This window comes from Barbus barbus (assembly GCF_936440315.1).
Source record: "Barbus barbus genome assembly, chromosome: 29".
NCBI classification, from domain to species: Eukaryota; Metazoa; Chordata; class Actinopteri; order Cypriniformes; family Cyprinidae; genus Barbus; species Barbus barbus.
The window spans coordinates 22,856,282-22,882,065 of NC_136757.1; the positions used below are offsets into that span (position 1 = coordinate 22,856,282).

A 25,784-nucleotide genomic window follows, 5' to 3' on the forward strand; every position below is an offset into this window, starting at 1 on the left:
CCCACTTAGGACAACAATGAAGTCCATGACGTTCCAGCCGTTCCTTAGGTACGAGCCCTTGTGGAATGCAAATCCCAAAGCGATGATTTTTATTCCAGCTTCAAAGCAAAACATTCCTATAAAGTAGGGCTCTGTTTTTTCCTGAAAAAAGAGAATGGAGTGGGTGTAAGACAACAGAAGCCACCTATTTAAAAGGGGAAAAAAATAGAATTCAAACTTGCCCTAAAAAATGCCATCTAGGTAGGGTGCTCATCAGATTTTGAATGTTCTATTCAACAAATCATTATTAAGATTTAATCATTATTACGTTTTAATTGAGGTTTTACTTACTGAGGTAAGAGTGCCACTACTTGTCTCTGTTTAAACAAGCACTCCTTAGAAATATGTCAAAGAAATAAAACAGTAACGAAACACTATTTGAATGGGAATAATTAGCTTGTGGTGAGTGATTCAATGGGGGAAACTACAGTCTGAATAAAGTTGTCAAGAACAAAGAATATAAGGAAGAAAAGAATATGAGCGCACAAGAGAGAAGGGCTGTGCTACATTTAAAGAATAACTGTGGTGTCTAGACCGTGATCCAGAATAGTAGGTTTTCTCATAACACAAATTGCTAGAAATGCATCTATAACTAGGCCAAATTGATTCATTTATAATAAATGATTTGGATAAACAATGTTTCTTTCAAATCTGTTGAAAGAGGAGATAAGGATAACAATGCTTCATGTGTAGTTTATATATGTACTGTATATGTAAGAATGTAGCCATGTTCTCACAAGTCTCTTTGACATGGGTGTCTTATCCTCTCCAGGCAGGTGCTGCTCCAAGGCCAGGACAATGCAGTTGGCGATAATGGTGGCCAGGATCATATATTCAAACGGAGTTGAGGAGGAATGTTAAGGAAGAGAACATACTTAATGCATATTAACACTCTGTTACTGTGCTCACTGTGAAAAGTTAAACAGCACATACTTGAGGATATAAAAACTTTTCACTTGTCATTACTTAAGGTCTTTGCACAATGAGTCCGAAATTCACGTCTGAAATTTTCGCACATTGAAAAAACAAATACGACCTCACGTTGTGTCAATCACATTTACACACTGCCTCCGAAACTTTCGTCCGTCATAAAAAATTTGGATCAGGTTCAATTTTTTGCGTTTTCGCATCTGTAGCAAGCATTTTGAAAGGAAAGATGACAAATACGAAAAAATGCAAACAAAAATTTCAGACTCAGTGTGCAAGGACCTTCAAACTTGACCATAAAAACTACTAAACAATTTAATTGTTAAAATCCTAGTTCCTTGCTCAAGTCCTAATACTGTAGTACATTAATAAAATTAATAAACAAATTTGATTTGTTAATCTGTTTGATTTATTTAAAAAGAAACGACTTGAAAGAATGATTCACTCACAAATCTGACAAACTGAACCACTATGGATTGTCTTTTTTTTAATCTACACTTACTATAGAAATTTCCAAACTATTAAAATAACTTCCTAATATTTCCAGGTTTTTCATGGTGGTGGGACCCCTAGAGTTTCAGTGTGCATGTGTAAAAGATTTGCTCTCTTTCTCCCTCCCTCCCTCACACACACACTCACAAACAGCCAACAAGTGGATGAAGACCATTGCCTTGTCCTGTCAAATGAAAGAGAGCAGCAGTTCACAAGATGTTTTCAGGACCCCTGGTGGTTGTGAGTTCACAGTCAGCCACTGATTTGCATGTGTACAGAAAAATGTTGAATTTTGCTATGTAGGCACCTGCCAATTTCTGCCAGTGTGTGTGGGGGACGAAAAAACAGTAAATAAAAGAGCCCAAACCTGCTTAATACAGAGAAGATAGAGGGAGTTCAGTACAAATAGAACAGGCAGCTAGAGGACAGACCTCTGGGGAAGTCTCTCTCTGTTCTGTGCCTTTCTTTCCCTCAGGTTTTGTTAATTAAATTAAGCCCAGACTTTACTTATTCCTTGTTCTAGTAGCATAATACCAACATGTTGGCATTGGCATAAACAGCAAAATCAATATGTTTTGGTAAAATAGACAGTATATGTTTAGTATATTTAAATAAAAGAATGTGATAAATACAAAGAGGAACATTTCAAAAGTAATAGTGTTCTAAAAAAGGCTGTCTTCCAAATGAAAGTATCTTGTGCACATGCTCTGCATGGGCTCAATATATTTAATAATTTTTTTTAAATGCAAAAAGTGACTTTTTTCCCTACAGTACGGCTCTTAATCTAAATAAATCTGACATCTCTATGCTACAATTTGCTATGTTTTTGGCTATAATTTTGCCATTTCTCACAGTATTTCTTTAAAAAACTTCTTGCTGGTAACTTAATACATGGATACATTATTTTAGCTTTTATAAGAAGCAAAAGAGTGTGAGAGGAACATAGAGAGAAAGAGAGACTACAGCCATTGCAATCTGAGAAAGAGCAATAGAGAGACAGAGAGAGAGAGAGAGAACGGTATCCGTGGCAACAGGCTCTCTCCTGTCGGCCATAAGTCAGTACTCAAGAGTTAATATGGTCTCTGAGCCATCAGTGTTCTCTACATGCTGCTCAATGCATTCGTACAATCAATACTGACTACACAAACATCCTTTCAATGTACCCACCATGACACATGATACTCAATATTTCTTCAAATCAGCTCTAAATAAGTTCAGGAAATTTGGCAATACTGAATAGTCCAGCCACAGGATAACAGGTATCGCCATTACCTTCAGCGACTTTATCAGCAAATTCTCTCTTTTCCAAGCTCTCTCGTCTATTTCTACATTTTGCTGCAATATATTTCAAAATAGCAGTGCAAGTAGTGGCAGTGGAATGTGATACAGTTCGAAGTGCTTTTCAATGAGCAAAAGAATGAATAGCATTTCAATCCAATGAAAACTTGGAGCATGAGAGAGAGAGAGAAAGTGATTAGGAGATATATAGAGAATAAATGCGTGGAAAAATAGAGTTTCTATTTCTGCGTCATCATTTTGAGAAGCCCGCAGTGAACTCTCATTGGCACTATGAGCATCAGTGTCACATGATCCTTCAGAAATCATTCTAATATGCTGATTTGGTGCTTAAGAAACATTTCACAAACTTCTTTCTTTAAAATAATAAGCAAAATGCAAACTTTCTTAAGAATAATAAGACCAGGCCCGATAAGACCAGGAACATGATTTAGGAAAGCAAACAGTATTCATTTGATTTGACTTTAAAACTCTCATTCATCAGGTGGTTTTCTGAACCTGATTAAGGCAAATGAAGAGATCCTTAACACCTCCCACCGCATCCTCTGGTTCTCCCTCTCCTGTTCACTGGAGGGAGGCCTAGGGCCGATTGACAGGATCAATTATTGAGTAAGCATGGGCACGGTGGGGTACTTCCTCCCTCAGCCACATAGTGAGGATCAGAGGGGCGAACAGCTGCAGCTTCCCCACCGGCCGAGCAGCAAAGTGCCCCACTCGCTTCATTAAGCCCCTGTCCTTCCCGCAGATGCCATCGACCCACCACAACCAACCTGTCCACCTGACCTCGTGGCCAAACGGGCCCACTTCAGGAATCGAGATGCCAAATAATGACATCACCTGATGATCTCCTTCCCATGTGCGTCACTAACAGAGGCAACAACACGTGCTTCCACCCCTCCGCGACATTCACTGCCTGCACACCCACACCCTAAGAAACATGTTCTTCCCTAATGACTCCATCTGTAATTTTTCCAATTCACCAAATGACTGTATTTCTCTCCAGACACATCTCTGTCCCTCCTTCCAGCACTCCATCAGCTTGCGCTCAAATCACACGTCGAGCGGCACTTCAAACAAAGCCTTCCTAAATTACTGCTCTCACACACAGGTTGTCGATGCTGCACCACACAGGGCTCGTGAACATGCTGTTTTGCAAACCGGTGTGACCTTTGATTATGCCACAGGCTATGTGTGTGCATGTTTGTGTGTGCATATGAGGAGAGGTGTGCATTTCCTATCTATTAAGATTTCATTTACAACATACAAATACGATTCAAAATGTAATTTTAAAAATTACATTTAATTTGTTAAATGTAAAAATTCTGATTAAAAATCTATTTTTCCCTAATTATAGTCCATATGGCAAACAGAATTTTTTGTTATTTGTTTTTATTCCTGATGTGCAACATCGCTCAATTTGATCTCATTGGTCCAAAATCTCCTCATAACTGTACATAAAACATTAAATATCTACGTAATAAAATTCACCTTCTGCAGTGTCTTTGCTGTCGGTGTGAACAGACAAATCACTTGTTGATGGAAACTTACTGTGCCGCACCTGTTTAAGACACACTGGTTGCTAAATAAATAAATTAATTAATTAAAAATCTATTATAAATTCACTAATAATATAACACAAATCCATGTTGACAAGCTTAAGCTTCAATAATCCTTTTGAAAAGCCAATGATTTCAAATATACTTCAAGAGTCTACAATTAAAACTTACTGCTCTGATAAAATCCCATGATGTATCACATCAGTAAATCTAAAAAAGGAAAGTTCATTATTAGAAAGAAACAAGATTAGCTAAATTGGACAGCGTCCGATACTATCACATGCAAATGCTGACTGTTCCTCCCATTCAAATGAACACTGTGTGGGAGACATGCATGCATCTAAATTGGAGCAAGATGTTTTTTTTTAAAGTGTTTTTGACTCATGGAGTTTCAACTTTATTTTTGTCAAAAATAATGTTTTTTTTGTCTTTCTCAGAGAAGCAAACACCAAGTGATAGCTTCGATGAAACCTTGTGTTAACCATAACAACATGAACACCAGCATCCTGATGGCATCTTGACTGATGTAATCAGCATCTAGAAAAACACTCAAAAAGAACTTGACAGACTAGCATGGGAGCTAGTTTGCCCTTGGGAAGGTCACAATGTCTTTGTTTGACAGCGAAATTCACCTAGAAAAGTCTTATTCAACAGCTGTTCCCTACATTGTTCTGCTGCATTATAATTATGAGACATGGCAGGAGGTAATACTTTTCCTGGTCTGCCACAGCTGTCATACAGTGCAATATGATGCAACAAGAACCATCCATTTAGGATGCTTGCAACAGAAATTAGACATATAAACCTAATCACACATTCCTGTTCATTACATTGTATTTCAAAATACATGTTGCATTATATGTATTTGAAAAAGAAATAATGCACAGCGCTCAGTCACACATTCAGTACAGAAGAAAGTTTACAAAAAATAAATAAAGCTTACAAATATGCCAGAAGAGATTTTCCAAAACCTAGTGAGCTTCAAGGCAGCATCCTAAACATCATGAAACTTCTTAAGTGCATGATTTGGAACACCTACTGTATATACAGTAGGCAACATCTCTTCATGCCACACAAACAAACACTTGACTTACAATTGATCTCAATAGAGTTGGGCAATAACAATGTTTCTAATCTTTCTAATGAACATTTCTCTCACCCAGTGGCGGCTCGTGGGTTTTAAAATAGAGGAGGCGCACTAATTGGTCTGGGAATCCCTGCCAATTAATATTATTAATGTATTTGCTTAACCACTTTAAAATGGCTTTTTGTTTGCTTTTAGTCAGAAAACGTAAATAAAAGGACTCATACAGCAAGATAATATAATTTCACTTACCTGGCCTATCACTTGAAGCAAATATCCATCCCTTCTTAAAAGTCTGTGTTAAAAGAAAACTGCCTGTCGTGCCTTTTAATTAAGCCGACTGCTGTAGCCTATATGCAGCTTAGGCATGTTCTCCCTTTATTTTTAATTTGTATATACACTGTTTGAATGACAGCTTGGTAAATCTGTTGGCGATAAAATATTCAATATCGCTACTCATCATAAGTAACTTACTACGTACATTATCAACGCAGCGGGAGACGTTCAAACTAATATCACAAAATTTATGTCTCTATAATGATAGCTAGCCTCCATTGCGAAGTTTTTTATGCTGAAAGGGAACACTCGATGGTAACCTTAGAAACAAGGTACCTTAAGAGGTAGCATAATTAAGACACCTACCTTTAAGAACACTCTTTGTCTCAGTGCTGCGCTTACAATGCTTTAAAGTGTTCCCTCCGTAGGCAGTTTGCTGGGTTTTGGAACAAAACTCTTATCTGCAATTCCTCACACAGGTGTGAACAGCTCTAAAGTCATAAAAAACTGCCAACTTGTTACCATTGGCTATTAATGATTCTAAACCAAAACATAACGAGTCTACAACATATATTTAATTATGCTCTTGATCTTTTCTTGTAATACACTTGAGAATCACTCCCATAGGTATGTAGTTTGCCCCTTTCTCTGAGGAACAGACTCTTGCATTTATTTTGGGGCAATGCCAAGTCATTACAGCACCATTAGCAGAGCCTCCGTCTCTTCAGTCCCCTGAAGCTCTCTGTCTAAGAGCGAGAGATGTGTGACCATATGCTTAAAATCTGCCTAAAGTGATCGCCAACACTGACACTTGCATTATGTCGCAAGTGGGCCATTATGTACACGAGAGAGCCGACCCCAGATAGATGCTATAATTGAATTTACCATGCAGGCACACACACATTCTGAGTCACGCTGTCGCAAATGAAAGAGGGAACGCACAAAGACCTATCAATCAGCTCAGACAAGCAAATTTCCATGATATCATCAGCCTCAATCGTTCTCCTTCTTTCATCATTAGATTGCTGAACAGCTTTTAACATTAAGCATGTTACTGTCTTACAACAGGCTTCAACAAACAACCAAACCTTTTGTCACATGATCGCAGCATGTGCCCGCTCTAATTTCATCCCTCCTTCATGGCATTCAAACAACAGGAATGACATTCAACACAAGGCACGGATTGGAGTCAGCTGAAAGCAAGGGAACACATACACTGGCACATTATTGAAAGTCTCTTCTTTGGAAATGACACTTCTCTGTAAGGCTCAGATTGGTTCACACTTTACAGCCCTCGCCTGCATAGTGAGAAGTTTCTGTTTTTAGCATGCATACGCATTTGGCATTTAGATGTTTGTTTTTAGACGTGAGCAATTAGCTGCTTTTCTCATTTCAAATTAGACATTAAACGTCACTGAAAGAGAACTTTTTAAAACATAAATAAACAAATAACCATACAGCTATATTTTTTTATATTAAAAGAATAGGTCCGCCAATTTTCAACCAGCTGTGTAAGTCGGTAGTATATGTAAATGAACAATGTGTACTCTTTCTCCATGTTACATGCATTCAGATATCCCCATTTATTTGTCACCAAAAGTCTCCTTGATGATTCAAAACACGTCAACCAGAGAACTTTTGACAGCTCCAGAGCTCTTATTAAATCTAGAGATCAAACTTCTGCATTTTTGTATTCCCACCCACAGGCAATTGGATCAACAGATGGGTGGCACCACAAAGTACAAAGGTGCATTATGGGTATAAAAGGTTTTGGTATAAGGAAATGAATGCTACAGCCCCTTTTCTTCACTAGAATATGGGAATAACTTTTTCTGTACCTTCTGATCACACTGCAAAAAGTGATACTCGTCCTTAGTATTTTTTCTTGTTTACCAGTGAAAATGTTTGAAGATTCTTAAATCTTTGAGTGCAAATGTTTAAAAATTCTTAAAATTAAAAATATACATTTACTTGATCAAATTACATAAGATAACGAGTCTTGTTTTCTGTGAAATTAATCAAAATTAAGTTATGATTAAACCAAGAACAATTCCATACCCCATTGACAGATATTTGCTCATGTTTTAAGCATAAGCTCACTTAATTTTGATACATTTCTTAGAAAACAAGCCTTATTATCTTCATTTTGCACAGAAACCTCGTAATATCTACATACTGTGTTCCACCTGACAATGGCTTTCAAACAACACCCTTACTTTTCCCTAAAATGACTTTAAAGCTCAAACACTATTGCTTTAAACCAGCAAACTCTGTAATAACTGGATTACAGCAAGGCTTTTACTGATCCTTTACAGTTAGTCACTGAGCTTTGCCTAATTTAAGTAAATGCTAAGCCACACGGTCATGTCTGGACAGTCTCCTGTGACATTAAAAAAGGGCAAATGAAAACCCAACAATTGTTCCAGTAGTGCGCACCTGTGACAACTGTGGTCGACGCACTTATCATCTCCTGTCACTGACTCATCTCATTTGCATCATAGAGAAGGCTTTTTTAATCACACTGTGGCACTTTGAAGTCTGTAATCAATGACATGCATCCAAACATCTCCTGTGGGGATCTCGCCTCCCTCTTCTGACAAAATCATCAACGATTGTTTATATGTCTCTTCATTATTAGGAACCATCTTGACAGAGCATTAATTACAAAGAGAGCTCATAACAAAACATAAACCTAATCATCAATAGAAGACACTTACTCACAGATTGTAATTTGGAATGCTAAAACATACTCTTAACCCTGACTTATAAAGCCCTGCTCCTCCTGCTTTTTTCTGAGTTTGAAACATAGTGGAATGTTCATGTCTATGGTATATGTCCATGGTCCTGAAAGCAAGTCAGTTCAGTGAATTAAGTAGTGTAAAACACCAAGAAGTGTATTTTGAAAATGTCAATGCATTTACAAGCAGAAAGCATCAATTATTACTTTTGTGTCATTGCCAGGTCAATGAGTACAATCTCACAAACAACCTGTCAGCAGATCTTGCACGTGCAAATCACTACGTTATTGGGTCACTGAGAAAGAGAATATTTAAAAAATGTAATCATTGGAAACATCAATATAAAACATACTTCAAATTCTTAGAAATTTAGTATTTATATATTTAAAAAAAAAACATTGATATAATTGTCTACAAAAAAAAACAAAAAAACAATCTAAGGACTAAAAAGTATAGTGGTGTTGAAGGCATGTGAGTATACAAAGTTTTAATGACTGACAGACAGTATATCGTTTAATTATTAATAATATTTTAAAACAAAAAAACTGCTTCATTTGTTTTTCTTTTTAGCGTATTGTTATGCAATATTCATATATAAATGCCTACCCACTGTTCCGGGGGTGTGTTCACGGTGTGTGTGTTTTTTTGCACTTTGGATGGGTTAAATGCAGAGCACGGATTCTGAGTATGGGTCACCATACTTGGCCGTACTTCACTTCACTTACTGTATATATATTTAGAGTTATATATTTTTAACTTTAAGCCAAAGAAAATATTAAATTGTATAATACAGTCATTGTTTGTATGAATTCCATTTTGAATATGCATTTCTTACTAGCTTATAGATGTCATTTTTTATACCTACAAAATACAAAAAAAGACTTGAATACACCTGTTGTATGATTTTATATTAACTAATAGTCATTTTTTTTTATTAGAGGTTTTTAATTAAATTAAATTTTATTTAATTTGAGTCTTAAAGTACTATGACCCTGAAACAAAAAGTTTCTTTACATGAACCATATGTAAGCAAAATTAACGTCGAGGTTTTGAGGAGACTGTAACAAATTTAACCAATAAGTTTGATTATGATTAAACAATTTTGAGTTTCAGATCAGCAGAAATGAACACAGGAGTAGCATGTGCTTTTGAAAATACGTGTTGACAGCACATTTGCATGTGCTGTCAACATCTGGCGTGTGTTTTAGGGGGCAGGGCTGTTTTACCGTTTAGACAAAAGGATATGGCCATTCTATGATCTTCTTAGCATACTTCCTAACGATGTTGTCCTCTCCAAAGATGAAGAGCGATCTGTTGACGGTGAAGCAGTTTTGTCGGGCCGGGATGGGGTTGTACAGGGCCATGGTTCGGGCTCGTTGCGCTTTGGTCTGTTTGAAGGCTGGTGAAACTCCACCTGTGGATACCGCCGGTGCATCCCGGTTCCGACTGCGCTCTGAACCCCCATTCCCGGCTCCCAGCAGACCGGGAGCATCGTCTCCGAAGCGAGCCATTCTGTGTGGAGCAAAAACAGAGAAATCTAAGCCAGGTGCAAAAAAGTGCGTTTACTTCCACACAGTGAACTGCAAATAAGCATCCAAACTGAAAGAGTTTCCCTGCTATGACAAACGACGAGTTATTAAACGACCGCGCAACACGTAGATAACTCCAACAGACATCCCTACAAATGCCAAAACACCAAAAGTAACATTACCTGAAAGCAAAATGGGGAATAAAACCGTTTATAATCCGAATATCCAGTCGTACATCCCATGAAGATGTTCTTTTTAACAGGAGGAGAGCAAACTCTTTTCTGAAGAACAGTAGAAATCAGCTCCCATTTTCAGTACACCGTGGTAAAACTAAAAAGCCATGGTTTTTAAATCTCTCCGGGTCTGTTTTGACCTCCTTCGTCACTCTTCCATCTCACTTACTTAATTTAAACGTTTTTTGTATCTTTTTTTAATCTTTCCACGCGTCAACGACAGTGTTCAACAAGCTCCATCTTCACTGTGTGCGCTGTGAGGCGCGGATGCGGTTTAAGGTTGGCTCTCGCGCCTGGCCACCCCTCACCATGCACAGCGCGAATGTGTCTGAGCGCGTGCTGCCTCTCCAAGCGACACTCAGTGCGCAAATTCATCTGAAAGCGAGACAAGTAACCTATAGACATGCAAATACGATTTGATTAGGTTGCTTTGTTATTCTTAAACAATTAGTTACGATATAGCGTCGATATTAAAGTTTTGTCAATCAACGAGCGATTACAAAAGGGAGTGAAAGCATTTCACAAAGTTTGAACTGTTCACCATGTAAACCAGCTGCAGCAGTAAAATATCTTAAAAACGTCTTCTCGTTTTAAGACTTTCTTTCACGTAGTTCCTTCTCAGCTATTGCAAAATATAAAGAAAGGAAGAAAAACAACATAAAAAAAGAAATAACTCGCTCGGTCTCTGAAACACGTTTGTTTTTATTTTATTTTATTTTATTTTATTTTTAATAAAAGTCCCGTCCTCAATGTTTCAGTGTGAAGTTTATTTACACGTCAAATATAGAAAAACTCAGAATGTTTGAGGATTATCAATTTCAAGCACTGTAACATCTTTTTCAGTCATAACTGACACATGTACCAAGTGTAAGCATCTCTATTCTGGGAGCAGCTTGTTCAGTTTGCAAGCTCTACTGACAGGCTTGTGAGAGAGATTGTACTTGTTGGCCTGGTAACGACACAAATTGTCACAAGGAAACAAGACAAGACAGGATGAGTGGAGTTCAAAGATGTTTGTGCAGGTGTAATGCAGGGTGCATTTGTCTTTAAATCTCCCTGAACTAAACCTTGTACTCTCCTGAAACATGGCATATCATTAGTTGAAAACAATATATAGGCCTATTACAAATTTCTGTCTTTTTCGTCATACTAGATTAGAAAATTAGCCTAGAGATTTTAACATTTTCTTTTTTTCAAATATTGGGACATTAAAATAATACCATGCAACAGATAAAACTGAATTTTACATTCCTTGAAGAGGCAATAAAACAGCAATAAAAGGTTATTACCAATTCCTTTCCCAATTGGGCCATTAAAAAAGACGATAAAGAAGAAGAAAGAACTAATTCTTATTTTAAGAAGTACAGCACCTCTACCTCAATACAGAAAAAAAGAGAAAAAACACAGAACTGCATAGAGAATTAAAGAAACCAAATAATAAACTGTCCATAGCGAATAACCACACCCAACAAAATGTGAGGAGATACAGTGAGCATTCCATGATGTCACTTAATCTGCTTAAAATTAATGAGCAGAACAGTGTAAGGGCCCGAAAGGACCTGCTAATAATAGTCAACTGCAAACTGAGAGATCTCACGCAGAGGAAAGGCTGTAAAAATGGATGCGGCTAATAAAAATGATGATGTAAACTGCAATAGTCCATTGACCCAGTAGATCATTCCAGATTGAGGTTATTATCGCAAAACAGCACAGAAAGATGAATGAAAAGACATTTCTCCTCTCTCCCCCTCAAAAGGGAATAGAAACGAATGATTTAGGAAGCACAGATGATGAAAATGTAAAATACAGTTGACTATATTTGATGCTCTTCAATAGCCTTCAGGGTGTGCTTGTATGGAGCACGGTGATTTTTGCCCCAATTACAGACACATCTGGGTAGTGTATACTTATATCAGCTGAGATGAGTAGGTGAAGTAGTACACTTAAAAAGGTCCCCTATATTGAGGTCTACTATAAATATAACAGCAAACACACACACACACACACACACACACAGACACACACACACTGAGCTGCCTCAATGGCCAATTACTCACAGAATGTGAAAGTACAGTTGTGCTCCATGGAGGCGATGGAAAAAAAGAGCATATGTGTGTGTGTTCAAGCCAAGGGTGACAGAATGAGAGAAAGTGTGTCAGAGAGAGAGAGAGAAAAAGACAATGGTAGAATGAAAGAAGCAGGCAGGAAGTACTGTAGCATATGCATTCATCAGATGTCAACACGTTTTCATTATATTCTGTTGAATAAGGCTTATGGAAAGCATGGGAGTGGTCAGAGCAGCAGTTGGCCTGACTGTGCTGACAGAGGAACTGTTGCTCTGTTCCAAAACCTAGTCATAGACATCAAGGTAGGCTACTTAATTAAGCTGCATAATAAGTTTTAAGATAACTTATTTAGTCAGAATTCGGCAGAATCAAATGTATTGTACACAGAGAGTGCAGTCCCAGAATGCACTGCACAGAGCTCAGTAAAAAAAAAAAAAAAAAAAAAAAAAAAAATCCTAGGCAGACATTATAAACATTTCATTTTATATTGAAAAAAAAAACATTTAAAAGGTTTATTATGATGCAATATTTATTTGTTTTATGCATACTAGAGAATCATGTTGAAGTAAAAAAAAAATCATTTAGTTTAACTTGATTTACTAAAATAAATAAAACTAAAACTGAAATAAAAATGTATAAAAACTATATAATATTTAAAAACAACAAAAACTAATACAAATGACAAAAACAACACACTTACTAAAACAAACGAAAATGAACATGAAAGCTGAAAATATCAAAATAAAATCTAATTCAAAATATTAATAAAAACTAGAATCTCAATGTTACTAAAATAATACTTATATAAACTAAATAACACATATACCGTATAGCTCAATTTATTTTGTATTGTTTTATTTATTGTATTAATTTTAACTATTTTATTTAATTTTTCCTTTTTGTAGTAAGCTCTGTAAGAGGAAAGCAAAGAAAATTGGAATTTTGCCTCTCCTTGTGTCTTTCAAAATCAGAGGATATTTTCATCATACTGTGTTGCGCTTGTTTGATTACTCATTCAATATTCACTACATAGTGAAGCCTTATATATGAGTAAAATGAGTTTAGACATAGCTGTAGACATCATAAACAAATAATCAGATATGAGTCAAATATGCCAACAAAAAAAATAAATGCTGGCTGTTTGTTGCTGTTTTCCAATGACAGGGTGATACAAGAAAAACAACCGATTCCCACTGACTTTCGTAAGCCATTTCATTTCATAAACTGGATCATAAAAGAAATAATTTCAAATACGTAATGTCTAGACTGGTAATTGTCTCTCTGTGCTTGTCTTTCTCTCTCCCTCCTCAACGGGTCTGTGTTTGATCACAGAAAACACAATTAATTTGACAGTTCTAGTAGTACCTCAATCCAAGGTAAATCAGCAGACCTCTCTGTTTAAGTTTTTTATTTTATTCCCAACTAATTAAAAGCTAACCAAAAGGCATGAACCTACGAGACATCTCCGCTCCCACATAATGTAGTGTCCTTGTCATCCTAATAGTGGTCTCCATGGTGACTGTACACCGTTGAATTTCTAATTTGTCACACCCGTTGTTAGATGCACAAGGTTCGCTCAACAAAAAGACCTTTCACAGCCATGATCTTATAAGTACGTTACACTGTCACACTCAGAGACATGCTGTATGTGCTAAAGACAATCCAAACATCCAACCTACAGGATTTGCACGCTTTCAACTGAAATCTGCCTACGCTGACAATATACCAAGATTGTGAATCATCTTTCCAGAGCAAACACAAGTTCTTGCAGAGATAGTTTACTAGTAGTTTACTAGTTACTATCCCACAAGTAATCAACACTGCTCCAGTCTGCATGTTTGTAATATTACAGCAAAAAGTCCATGATTGAGCTTCCTCCAGTGAAAATGTCCATTCACTGTTGTCCTCTCACATCAAAATCCACTGACATATTTGTTTAGAACAGTTCTGGACTGTTTGTTTCCACTTGTAAACAGTACTTGATCTGTGCATATTTCTCTCCTGACGGCACCCATTCACCACAGAGGATCTATAAGTGAAGTAACACTAAATTTCCCCAAATCTGTTCTGATGAAGAAACAAACTCACCTGTATTTTTTTGTTTTTGGGGTAAACTATTCCTTTAAAGGATTAGTTCACTTCCAGAATAAATATTTCCTGATCGTTTATCCTCTAGAAGTCGATGCAAGATGAGCATTTGTGTTTTAAAGTGTATAATTTATTTATTACTTTTAGAAAATGACAGATCGTTTCGCAAGAGAAGACCCTTATTCCTCAGCTGGGATCGTGTAGCGTCCTTTGAAGCTGCACTGAAACTACAATTTGGACGTTCAATCCGTTGGCTCCCATTGAATTCCACTAAATGGAGAGAAATCCTGGAATGTATTCCTCAAAAACCTTCATTTCTTTTTGACTGAAGAGAGAAAGTCATGAACGTTTTGGATGACACAGGGTTGAGTAAATTATGTGGAAATTTTTATTCTGGAAGTGAAACAATCCTTTAAAGGGATACTCCACCCCAAAATGAAAATTTTGTCATTAATCACTTACCCCCATGTCGTTCCAAACCCGTAAAAGCTTTGTTCGTCCTCAGGCAGCAAACCGAAATACAGCACCGTTACGGTCGTCACAAGTTCGAATCCCGACTTAAGGCCAGCCCCCATCTCTTTCCCACTTCACTTCCTGTAAGCTCTGATTTGATCCGATCTGAGTTTTCATTTATTTTATGGTACAAACAGACCATAAACAAATAATAGATAATCCATTATATTTGTCGTCAAGGACAAATTGTCTCCCGTTTTTAATTGTTCAACTCAAATGGGATTTGAAATGAGAGGCTGCAAAATATGAAACACACCTCAAGTGCCACAAAACCAGAAACGTGCTTATAATTTTTATTGCCATACTGCACATGTTTTAATGACTTAATTATCTTTCCTCTTTTTTATCAACAATAAATGTCACAAATTAGCTCTTTAAAGCCCCCTTGTTTCATTCAGATGTCATAAACTAAAATTTATAAGGTATCTGTAACATTAAACATTTTCTAAAATGTAATTTAAATTGGAGAAATACAGTTTCAGCAGGAAAAAAACACACCCTGTCCTGGCCAATCTAGTGACGGTAACACACTTTCTCACATCTTTCTCACATGCACAATGAGCCTGGGTATAGTGTTTGAAATAATCACCTTAGAAATGTCACCACAAAAGCACCGGCAACACAAAGCCCAGATGAGAGCACTTGATCACAACTCACATAGACTAAATAAAGCCCATCTATGGGATCAGTGCAGTATCTCAACCGAGCCCTAATTCAAGCGATTTGGCTTGTGTTTTCTGTGCTCTGTTACCTAGCAACAGCCTCGTCTTCTCCTCATCTCAACCGACTGGGCTGAAACCATCATAACTAAAGCTTATATAAATCACATATTCAAAAAATAATCTTAGTTTTATTTTAGTGTACGACAACTGATAGTCAATTGGAAGACAGTAGAAAAATCAGGGAAAATATATAAATGCGTGTTTGTGGGAGACCTGAGGTTGATGCCACACAATCTTGTTTTCACCTTCCTATGCAGTGATTCAGAAATTCATAATTACACAGGGCAACAGGAAGACTACGAACAACAACATGAAACAGGATATTAATTATTGTACGTGATCACTCTACATCATTCCTAAACATATAATTATTTGAAAGGCTGATTGCACTGTGAATTTACAAACATGTCAGATATATAAGAAAGGCAAATCCAAGCTCAAACCCTAATTTAAATGTTTACTTAGTATGACCAGGGTATCACATCACACTAAGTATGTTGAATTATTCAAGAGAAAAATATGAATGTTTAATATCTTGTCATTCTTTTTCGACGTGACAGTACAAGCTTACTCTAACTAGCATCCCTGCTTATTTTGCAACAATCTATAGATAGATTCCTTTAAAACTGTCACAAAAATATCAATGAGCTAAAATGCATTTTCTCTGTTGTGAAGGTGAAAGCATATTTGGTTATGGCTCAAAAATTGTGAGACACCTGTTACTCTTTGTAGTGCGTGTTAAGTGTTAATGTCCATTGGTGTAGTAGTATATAGACACCTGGTTCCATCTAGTGGCAGCAGCTTGAAGCAATAGCATAAAAGGAAATATGAGTGACCATAGAAGTGAGAATAACAGAGCTATTTTAGTATTATTATTTAGATAATATTATAGTATTTCTTAATATTAATAAATTAGCTTTTGGTTTTTATTTGAATTTTAGGTCATGTTTTAGTAAATGTGTTTTTTGCTTTTGTCATTTTTATTATAATTTTTTAATATTTTAAATTAGCATTACTTTGTTTTAGTTTTAGTAATTGTAATACTTTAACATAAACCTTATTTCAGTTATTTGTTTTCAACCTTTATTATTTTTGTTTGCATGTTTAAGTGTAAGGTTTCCATCTAATATTTATATTTCGTGTTATTTCAGCTTAATTTTAAATTGTTTAAATAATTTTTGTTAGTTAACAATAACAACACTGGAGAGTAACAGTAGTTTAGAGCATAGTCCACCCAAAAATGAAAATTCTGTCATCATTTACCCATATGGCTCGTTTGGGATATTTCTGTGATTTTGTTTAGTTATTTATTGGTGCTTTTACACTTTTGACAGCATCCGTCCTAATTGACTGTCATAAAATGAAAAAGAGCAATTTGGAAATTCAACCAAAAATTTTTGTTCCATGAAAAATAAATAAATAAATAATAATCCAAATGACTGAACATTGAAGAGTCATGTACCATAAATATCAAAAATGAAAAATGATCGTTCAGTACCATAGTATATATCAAAGTATCATTCTATTACCATCTGGCATCCTCACTGTACCATGGTCCATGTACCATCCACAGTCCACAGAATGTTTTTGTAAGAATAATGTTTCTAAGATTTAAAATAATGTCTTATTTCCAAAACAGAGCCTCCTGAATCCTGCATTCCAGTCTAAAACCAGGAGCATCTCCTCTAGCCTGTCTAAAAAGTAGACTAAATAGTAAACTAAGTAGATAAATATTTGGATGACGCAATATTAGTACATTTTAAAGAAACTTAGTCTGAGAGAGGCATGAATGAATGAGGATTATTTCAAACAACTGCCGGCTGCATACAAACATCACTGTATGAAACCTTATGGTAAAAAATTAAGCAGCAAGTAAAAAGCTGCAATTCTAACAAGCTCTAACAAGTGCGCAAGACCTCCTAATCAAAGCCATTGCACAGTTCTCCTATTTTCGAGATTAAATAATCCATGTCTATAAAATACATTTTGCTGCTCTGAATATTAAAATGAAGTAAAATCAATGTTATTATTCATACTGGCATTTGGAGAGGAGATCAGAGCAGCACTGTAAATTACACTTCCTGTACAGTGGCCAATCAAAAGCTACCCTCAGGAGACAGTCCTGGCAGAATTTGCCGGAGGTTTATAACCCACATGGCAGAGAGGATGGATGGCATGCCTGGCTCTCACCCCGCCGGTACAGACAAGGGTGTCAGGGGCACAGATTCAGGGTAGGGACAGATGGTGCTGCGGATGAGGAGGAGGAAGATAGTGTTGTGTATGTGAGATGTTAGTATTCATCTGAGTGATGTGTTGGTTTGAGCAAGATTCAGTTACGGTAAGTATCTATCTGTAAGTGAACCATCACTCCATGTGATTAAGTAATCAAAGAGAGATTTTTGATTATGACAATGTAATACAAAAAGTGCATGCAAAGCAATCAAGGATAAAGGTCACAAATGTCCAAGCACTGATACAGTTTCAGGCAATTTTTTTGTCTAAAGGAGAATTAGCTAATTCTTAAAGTGATAGTTCACCCCCCCAAAAAAATCTGTAATTTACTCACTTCAAGTTTTTCCAAAGCTGTATGAGTTTCTTTCTTCTTCTGAGCATAAAAGAACACATTTTAAAGAATGTAAACCTTTTGGGTGAACTATCCCTTTAGCCAAGGGATCAATTCTCTCTAAAGACCCTAGTTAGGTTTAACACCATACTGAATTTAACGGATGAACATAAGGCTGTGAGAAACTTATAGTCTTTTACATATGGCACACACAAATCGGTACAAACCGGTATGGTGTTTAACAACAGTGCAATCAATTAAACGCACTGTACTTTTGTCCCTCACAGCCTTGCTTTCATTCCGTCAAAAATTAAATATGGTGCTACCCTGACTAAGGTCTATTGATAATAGGGCACAGCAGTGCCACCTAATTTTTCAGAGGCCTTGGTTATGGAAGCAGTTTTTTTTTCCATTCATTTTCTTCAAAGGGATTTTAAAAAATTCTTCAATAAAGAGTTATAAGCTGTGAACCAAACAAACCATGCAGCTCCGAGATGAATCACACACACACTCTCACGCACACACACACACACACACACACACACACACACACACACACACACACACACACACACACACACATATATATATATATATATATATATATATATATATATACATACATATACATACACATACACACACACACACACACACATGTTGGTTTTTGTGGTTTATGGAGACTCTCCATAGGCGTAATGGTTTTTATACTGAACAAACTGTGTTTGCTATTGCCCTACACCAACCCTACACCTAAACTTAGCCCTCACATGAGACTTTGTGCATTTTTAGATTTTCAAAAAAAACATCATTTAGTATGTTTTTTAAGCCTTTTGAATTACGGGGACATAGGCAGTGTCCTCATAAACCACCTTCATATTGTAATACCTCTGTCATACCCATGTCATTATACAAATTTGTGTCCTCATAAACCACATAAACATGCACACACACACACACATATGTGTGTGTGTGTGTGTGTAAACTTGACCCTCTAACACTTTCACTCACATTCTATTTAAATTCTAACTACTTGTTTTCTTTCTTTTAAAAACACACAAAAAATCACCCTCTAACACTAGTGTTCTCTATTCTTTTTCTAATCTATTTTATTTTTATTTATTGTAAAAACAAATATAAAAATCCTTGCTACATACAATCCATGCTATATATAGTCCTACCCCCAAAAAGCTGCTGCCTTTGAGATGAATGATAATGCTAAAATGGATAGTTATCTCCTGATATTATAGATTTCCTTCTCTGCAACTGAAAAACTGAGCATTTAAAAAAATGTAATTGTTAATGCAGTATCATGATGCACCACAGGGTGGAGATGATGAGATTGTATAATGCTGGAAGCAGGTGTGAGGCGCTTCCATGAAATGCAGCTATTAGCTGTCTCCATCTATCAGCACGCTCTCCAAACAAACATTAATCATCACACATGATCTATGACTGTGGCCTCCCAATAGAGGTATGGAGAGGCAAGATGATGGAGCATCTAAAGAGAACAAGCAACCACACACACATATACGCATACAATTCTCAGGCTATCCCAGGTGCACAACAGGTAGGTCAGACACATTAATTAAGACCTACTTTGTAATGATGACTATAAGGAACAGCACTGCAGCTGTTTGTCATAATCACATATGAGACCAAAATGAGGTTCATGCAATTCTTTCGTCAGATCTCTCCCAAACCATACTGTTTCACAGGTATTCCGAGGGTTTCCGAACACGTTGCCACCTTTGATATTTAAATGCGGTGTGAACGTGAATGTGAGTGATTCCACAGCAAAGGAAAGATCTGACATTCATCTGGCCTGCTGTATTCTCATCACTTTTATGTTTTGAGCATGGAGCGATGCTCCTAAAAGCTCCCACCCCCACTATACTCACCTCCCTCTACAATTGCTCCACGCTTGTCTTTGTACTGCGTCACAAGCTGCAAAGCACCAAAGGGCCCTTGAAGACCAGATTCTCAACAGATTTGTCTTCAGGATGTAGATTTTACATTAGACATCAATGTTTAATATACAAAAGTAAACAAGTTTTACTTAGTTAACAAAAACGAAAATTTGCTAAAAAAGTTAGTTTGTTCCTTCATCGGAAAATATTTGGAGAAATTTAGCATTACAAGATCTGATCACCAATGGATCCTCTACAGTGAATGGGTGCCGTCCAGAATGAGAGCTGATAAAAACATCACAATAATATACAGGTACATCTCAAAAAATTAGAATATTGTGAAAAAGTTAATTTTTTATTGTAACTTATTTCAAAAAGTGAAACTTTCATATATTTTAGATTCATTACATGTAAAGTATAACATTTCAAAAGTTTTTTTGTTTTAATTTTGATGATTAGAGCTTACAGCTCATGAAAGTCAAAAATCAGTATCTCAAAATATTAGAATATTTGCATTTGAGTTTCAATAAATGACCATCCCTACAGTATAAATTCTGGGTATCTCTTGTTCTTTGAAACCACAATAATGCGGAAGACTGCTGACTTGGCAATGATCCAGAAGATGAACATTGACGCCCTCCACAAAGAGGGTAAGTCACAGAGGGTCATTACTGAAAGGCGTGGCTGTTTACAGAGTGCTGTATCAAAGCAAATTAAATGCAAAGTTGACTGGAAGGAAGAATTTGGGTAGGAAAAGGTGCACAAGGAACAGGGATGACCGCAAGCTTGAGAATACTGTCAAGCAAAGCTGATTCAAACACATGGGAGAGCTTCACAAGGAGTGGACTGAAGCTGGAGTCAGCGCATCAAGAGTCACCACGCTCAGACGTCTTCAGGAAAAGGGCTACCAAGCCACTTCTGAACCAGAGACAACGTCAGAAGCGTCTTACCTGGGCTGTGGAGAAAAAGAACTGGACTGTTGCTCAGTGGTCCAAAGTTCTCTTTTCAGATAAAAGTAAATTTTGCATTTAATTTGGAAATCAAGGTCCCGGAGTCTGGAGGAAGAGTGGAGAGGCACAGAATCCATGTTGCTTGAAGTCCAGTCTGAAGTTTCCACAGTCTGCGATGATTTGGGCTGCCATGTCATCTGCTGGTGTTGGTCCACTATGTTTTCTGAAGTCCACGGTCAACGCAGCCATCTACCAGGAAATTGTAGAGCACTTCATGCTTCCTTCTGCTGACAAGCTTTATGGAGATGCTGATTTCATTTTCCAGCAGGACTTGGCATCTACCCACACTGCCAAAGGTACCAAAAGCTGGTTCAATGACCATGGTGTTACTGTGCTTGATTGGCCAGCAAACTCACCTGACCTGAACCCCATAGAGAATCTATGGGGTATTGTCAAGAGGAAGATGAGAGACACCAGACCCAACAATGCAGATGACCTGAAGACCGCTATCAAAGCAGCCTGGGCTTCCATTACACCTGAGCAGTGACACAGGCTGACTGCCTCCATGCCACGCCGCATTGATGCAGTAATTCATGCAAAACGAGACCCAACCAAGTATTGAGTGCATAGAAACATACTTTTCAGAAGCCTGACATTTCTGTTTAAAATATCCGTTTTTATATCCTTATGTAATATTCTAATTTTCTGAGACACTAAATTTTGGGTTTTCATTATCTGTAAGCCATAATCATAAAAATTTCAAGAAATAAAGACTTGAAATATTTCACTCTATGTGTACTGAATCTATATAATATATGGGTTTCACTTTCTGAAATGAGTGACAAAAAATATTGACCTTTATCACGATATTCTAATTTTTTTAGATGTACCTGTACAAATAATCCACATGACTCCAGTCTATAAATTAAAGCCAATAGCTGCTTTTTTCAACTTTAAACCATTGCTCCAGGCTAAAAAAGAAAAAATCCTCTATCCCTAATATTGTATTCTCAACTGAAAAAGCTGATTCAGGAGTGAAATATGCACAGATCAAGCACGATTTACATCGTTTTGAAATTAGTTCTAAACAAAGTTGATGAATTTGTTTCTTAAAACTGCATCTTTTCACATCAAGATTTCACTTCACGGACTGGAGTCATGTGGATTATTTGTGGATTATTATGATGTTTTTATAAGATGTTTGGACTCTCATTCTGACGGCACCCATTCACTGCACTGGATACATTGGTGAGCAGATGTAATGCTAAATTTCTCCAAATCTGTTCTAAACAAGAAACAAACTCATCTATATCTTGGATGGCCTAAGGCTGGGTACATTTTCATCAAATTTTCATATTTTGGGTGAACTGTTTCATCAAATGTTACTATGAACTAAACAGGTACAATAACATGCAAAATAATAGAATAGAGTGCCATGAATATGGTTGAGCCCTGCAATCTATTTTACCATTCAAACAACATGCACAATTATATGGTTAGTATGTGTCACGGACATCAGGAGCGAGGAGACTCAAGAAATAATGTTCTCAACGTCTTTAATAGAAATCAAATGCCAAGGAACCCAGGAACATGGAGAAGGCAGGAGATATGATGCACAAAAATGACATATATAACAACCGACACCAGACTAAGCAAAACACCAGGGCTTATAAACAGAGGAGTAATAAGATTAATAAATGACACACGGCTGGGGACTAATAAACTGATAAGCAAAACAAGGACAGGAACAGGAACTAACCAAATATGGGCACGAGAGGAGGGGAACCACAAGACACAGGAAGACAGGACTGACATTTACTCCCCCCTCCCGGAACTCGGGAGGCCATGGCGGGTCAGGGAGCTTGGGCGGCCATGGCGGAGCCAGGGATTCGGGGAGCCATGGCGGATCAGGGGACTCTGTGGCCTTGGCCCTTGGCCCGGCCACAAAGGCCATGGCTATATAGCCCCCCAAAAAAAATTTCTTGGGGAGATCAAAGTCTGGGGGGCACTCAGGAGGAGCGGGCACTGGGGGTGCTCTGGAAGCGTGGACTCCTGGGGGCACTCTGGAAGCGCGGACTCTAGAGGAACGGGCCCTGGAGAGGCGGGCACTCGAGGGACAGGCCCTGGAGAAGTGGGCACTGGAGGAACTGGCCCTGGAGAGGCGGGCGCTGGAGGAACAGGCCCTGGAGAGGCGAGCACTGGAGGAACGGGCCCTGGAGAGGCGGGCACTGGAGGACGCTGTCGAGGGGCTGGCACTGGAGGGCGCTCTGGGTGCGCAGGCACGGCATAGCGCTTTCGAGGAGCTGGCACTGGAGGGCACTCTGGGGGCGCAGGCACGGCATAATTCTTTCGCGGGGCTGGCACTGGGCTTGAGTCAGCAGCGGCCGGCGGGCTTGGGAGAGCCGCGGACGGTGGCAGGCTTGCGTTGGCCACGGGCGGCGGACTTGCGTTGGTCACGGGTGGGCGGACTTGCATTGGTCGCAGACGGTGGCGTTAATTTCCCCGCGAACGGCGGCGTTACTTTCCCCGCGGACGGCGGGCTTGAGGGAGCCACGAATGGCAGCGTTAATTTACCCGCAGATGGTGGGCTTGATGGAGCCGTGAACGGCGGATGTGGGTTGGTTCCGGCTCGGGCCGGACACTTCCCAGTCACCGGAAGATCCCTTCTCTCCAACTCAGTCCAGTGGTGTCTGGGAGGTCCACGGGGCGATGGTAATTGGCCCTGAGACAGAACAGATGATTGAGGGTGGCATCACCCCATGCCGTCGCCGCAGCGAGTTTGCAGAACTCCCAGGCGTAATCATAAAAGGGGAGATCTCGACGGGCTAGGGCGGCGAATTGTGCAGCGGATTCCATGCCGCAGGTGAAAACAAGGAAAACAAACGAAAACAAAAGGGGAGAGGGGGCGCTGCTTACTTTTGTTAGGTCGACTGTTCTGTCACCGGGAGCAAGGAGCGAGGAGACTCAGGAAATAATGTTCTCAACGTCTTTAATAGAAATCAAATGCCAAGGAACCCAGGAACATGGAGAACGCAGGAGATATGATGCACACAAATGACATACAGTGGTGTGAAAAAGTGTTGGCCCCCTTCCTGATTTTTATTTTTTTGCATGTTTGTCACACTTTAATGTTTCAGATCATCAAACAAATTTAAATATTAATCAAAGATAACACGAGTAAACACAACATGCAGTTTTTGAATGAATTGTTTTATTAAAATCCAAACCCACATGGCCCTGTGTGAAAAAGTGCTTGCCCCCTAAACCTAATAACTGGTTGGGCCACCCTTAGCAGCAACAACTGCAATCAAGCGTTTGTGATAACTTGCAATGAGTCTGTTACAGCGCTGTGGAGGAATTTTGGCCAACTCATCTTGGCAGAATTGTTGTAATTCAGCCACACTGGAGGGTTTTCGAGCATGAACTGCCTTTTTAAGGTCATGTCACAGCATCTCAATAGGATTCAGGTCAGGACTTTGACTAGGCCACTCCAAAGTCTTCATTTTGTTTTTCTTCAGACATTCAGAGGTGGATTTGCTGGTGTGTTTTGGATCTTTGTCCTGCTGCAGAACCCAAGTTAGTTTCAGCTTGAGGTCACAAACAGATGGCCGGACATTGTCCTTCAGGATTTTTTGGTAGGCAGCTGAATTCATGGTTCCATTTATCACAGCAAGTCTTCCAGGTCCTGAAGCAGCAAAACAGCCCCAGACCATCACACTACCACCACCATATTTTACTGTTGGTATGATGTTCTTTTTCTGAAATGCTGTGTTACTTTTACACCAGATGTAATGGGATACACACCTTCCAAAAAGTTAAACTTTTGTCTCGTCAGTCCACAGAGTATTTTCCCAAAAGTCTTGGGGATCATCAAGATGTTTTCTGGCAAAACTGAGACGAGCCTTTATGTTCTTTTTGCTCAGCAGCAGTTTTCGTCTTGGAACTCTGCCATGCAGGCCATTTTTGCCCAGTCTCTTTCTTATGGTGGAGTCATGAACACTGACCTTAACTGAGGCAAGTGAGGCCTGCAGTTCTTTAGATGTTGTTGCTCCATCACACCGTCTTTTGTGACCTCTTGGATGAGTCGTCGCTGCGCTCTTGGCGTAATTTTGGTCGGCCGACCACTCCTGGGAAGGTTCACCACTGTTCCATGTTTTCGCCATTTGTGGATAATGGCTCTCACTGTGGTTCGCTGGAGTCCCAAAGCTTTAGAAATGGCTTTATAACCTTCTCCAGACTGATAGATCTCAATTACTTTCTTTCTCATTTGTTCCTGAATTTCTTTGGATCTCAACATGATGTGTAGCTTTTGAGGATCTTTTGGTCTACTTCACTTTGTCAGGCAGGTCCTATTTAAGTGATTTCTTGGTTGCGAACAGAAACCCTTCATTTAAAAACTGCATGTTGTGTTTACTTGTGTTATCTTTGATTAATATTTAAATTTGTTTGATGATCTGAAACATTAAAGTGTGACAAACTTGCAATAAAATAAAAATCAGGAAGGGGGCCAACACTTTTTCACACCACTGTATATAACAGCCGACACCAGACTAAGCGAAACACAGGGCTTATAAACAGAGGAGTAATAACATTAATAAATGACACACTAATAAACTAATAAGCAAAACGAGGACAGGAACAGGAACTAACCAAATATGGGCACGAGAGGAGGGGAACCACAAGACACAGGAAGACAGGACTGACAGTATGTTGCATGTTATTACCGTATTTGCATTTAGCATTGTTTTATCAACCCACTAATTGAGAACCACTGTTCTAGACCAATAAAACATTGCTTATTG

General features: G+C 38.2%; 1 protein-coding gene across 1 annotated transcript in view; it reads right to left on the reverse strand.

Annotated features, from left to right (window-relative positions):
• The window catches only part of LOC306848847 (voltage-dependent R-type calcium channel subunit alpha-1E-like), a gene marked incomplete at both ends in the record, with an annotated part of 129,289 nt that overhangs the window by 82,708 nt on the left and 20,797 nt on the right, over positions 1 to 25,784 (reverse strand). Inside the window, 3 exons of the mRNA XM_079383596.1 lie at positions 2 to 141; positions 777 to 882; positions 9,654 to 9,920. Coding sequence (XP_079239722.1) covers positions 2 to 141; positions 777 to 882; positions 9,654 to 9,920 — 513 coding nt within the window. The remainder of the gene's footprint in view (position 1; positions 142 to 776; positions 883 to 9,653; positions 9,921 to 25,784) is intronic.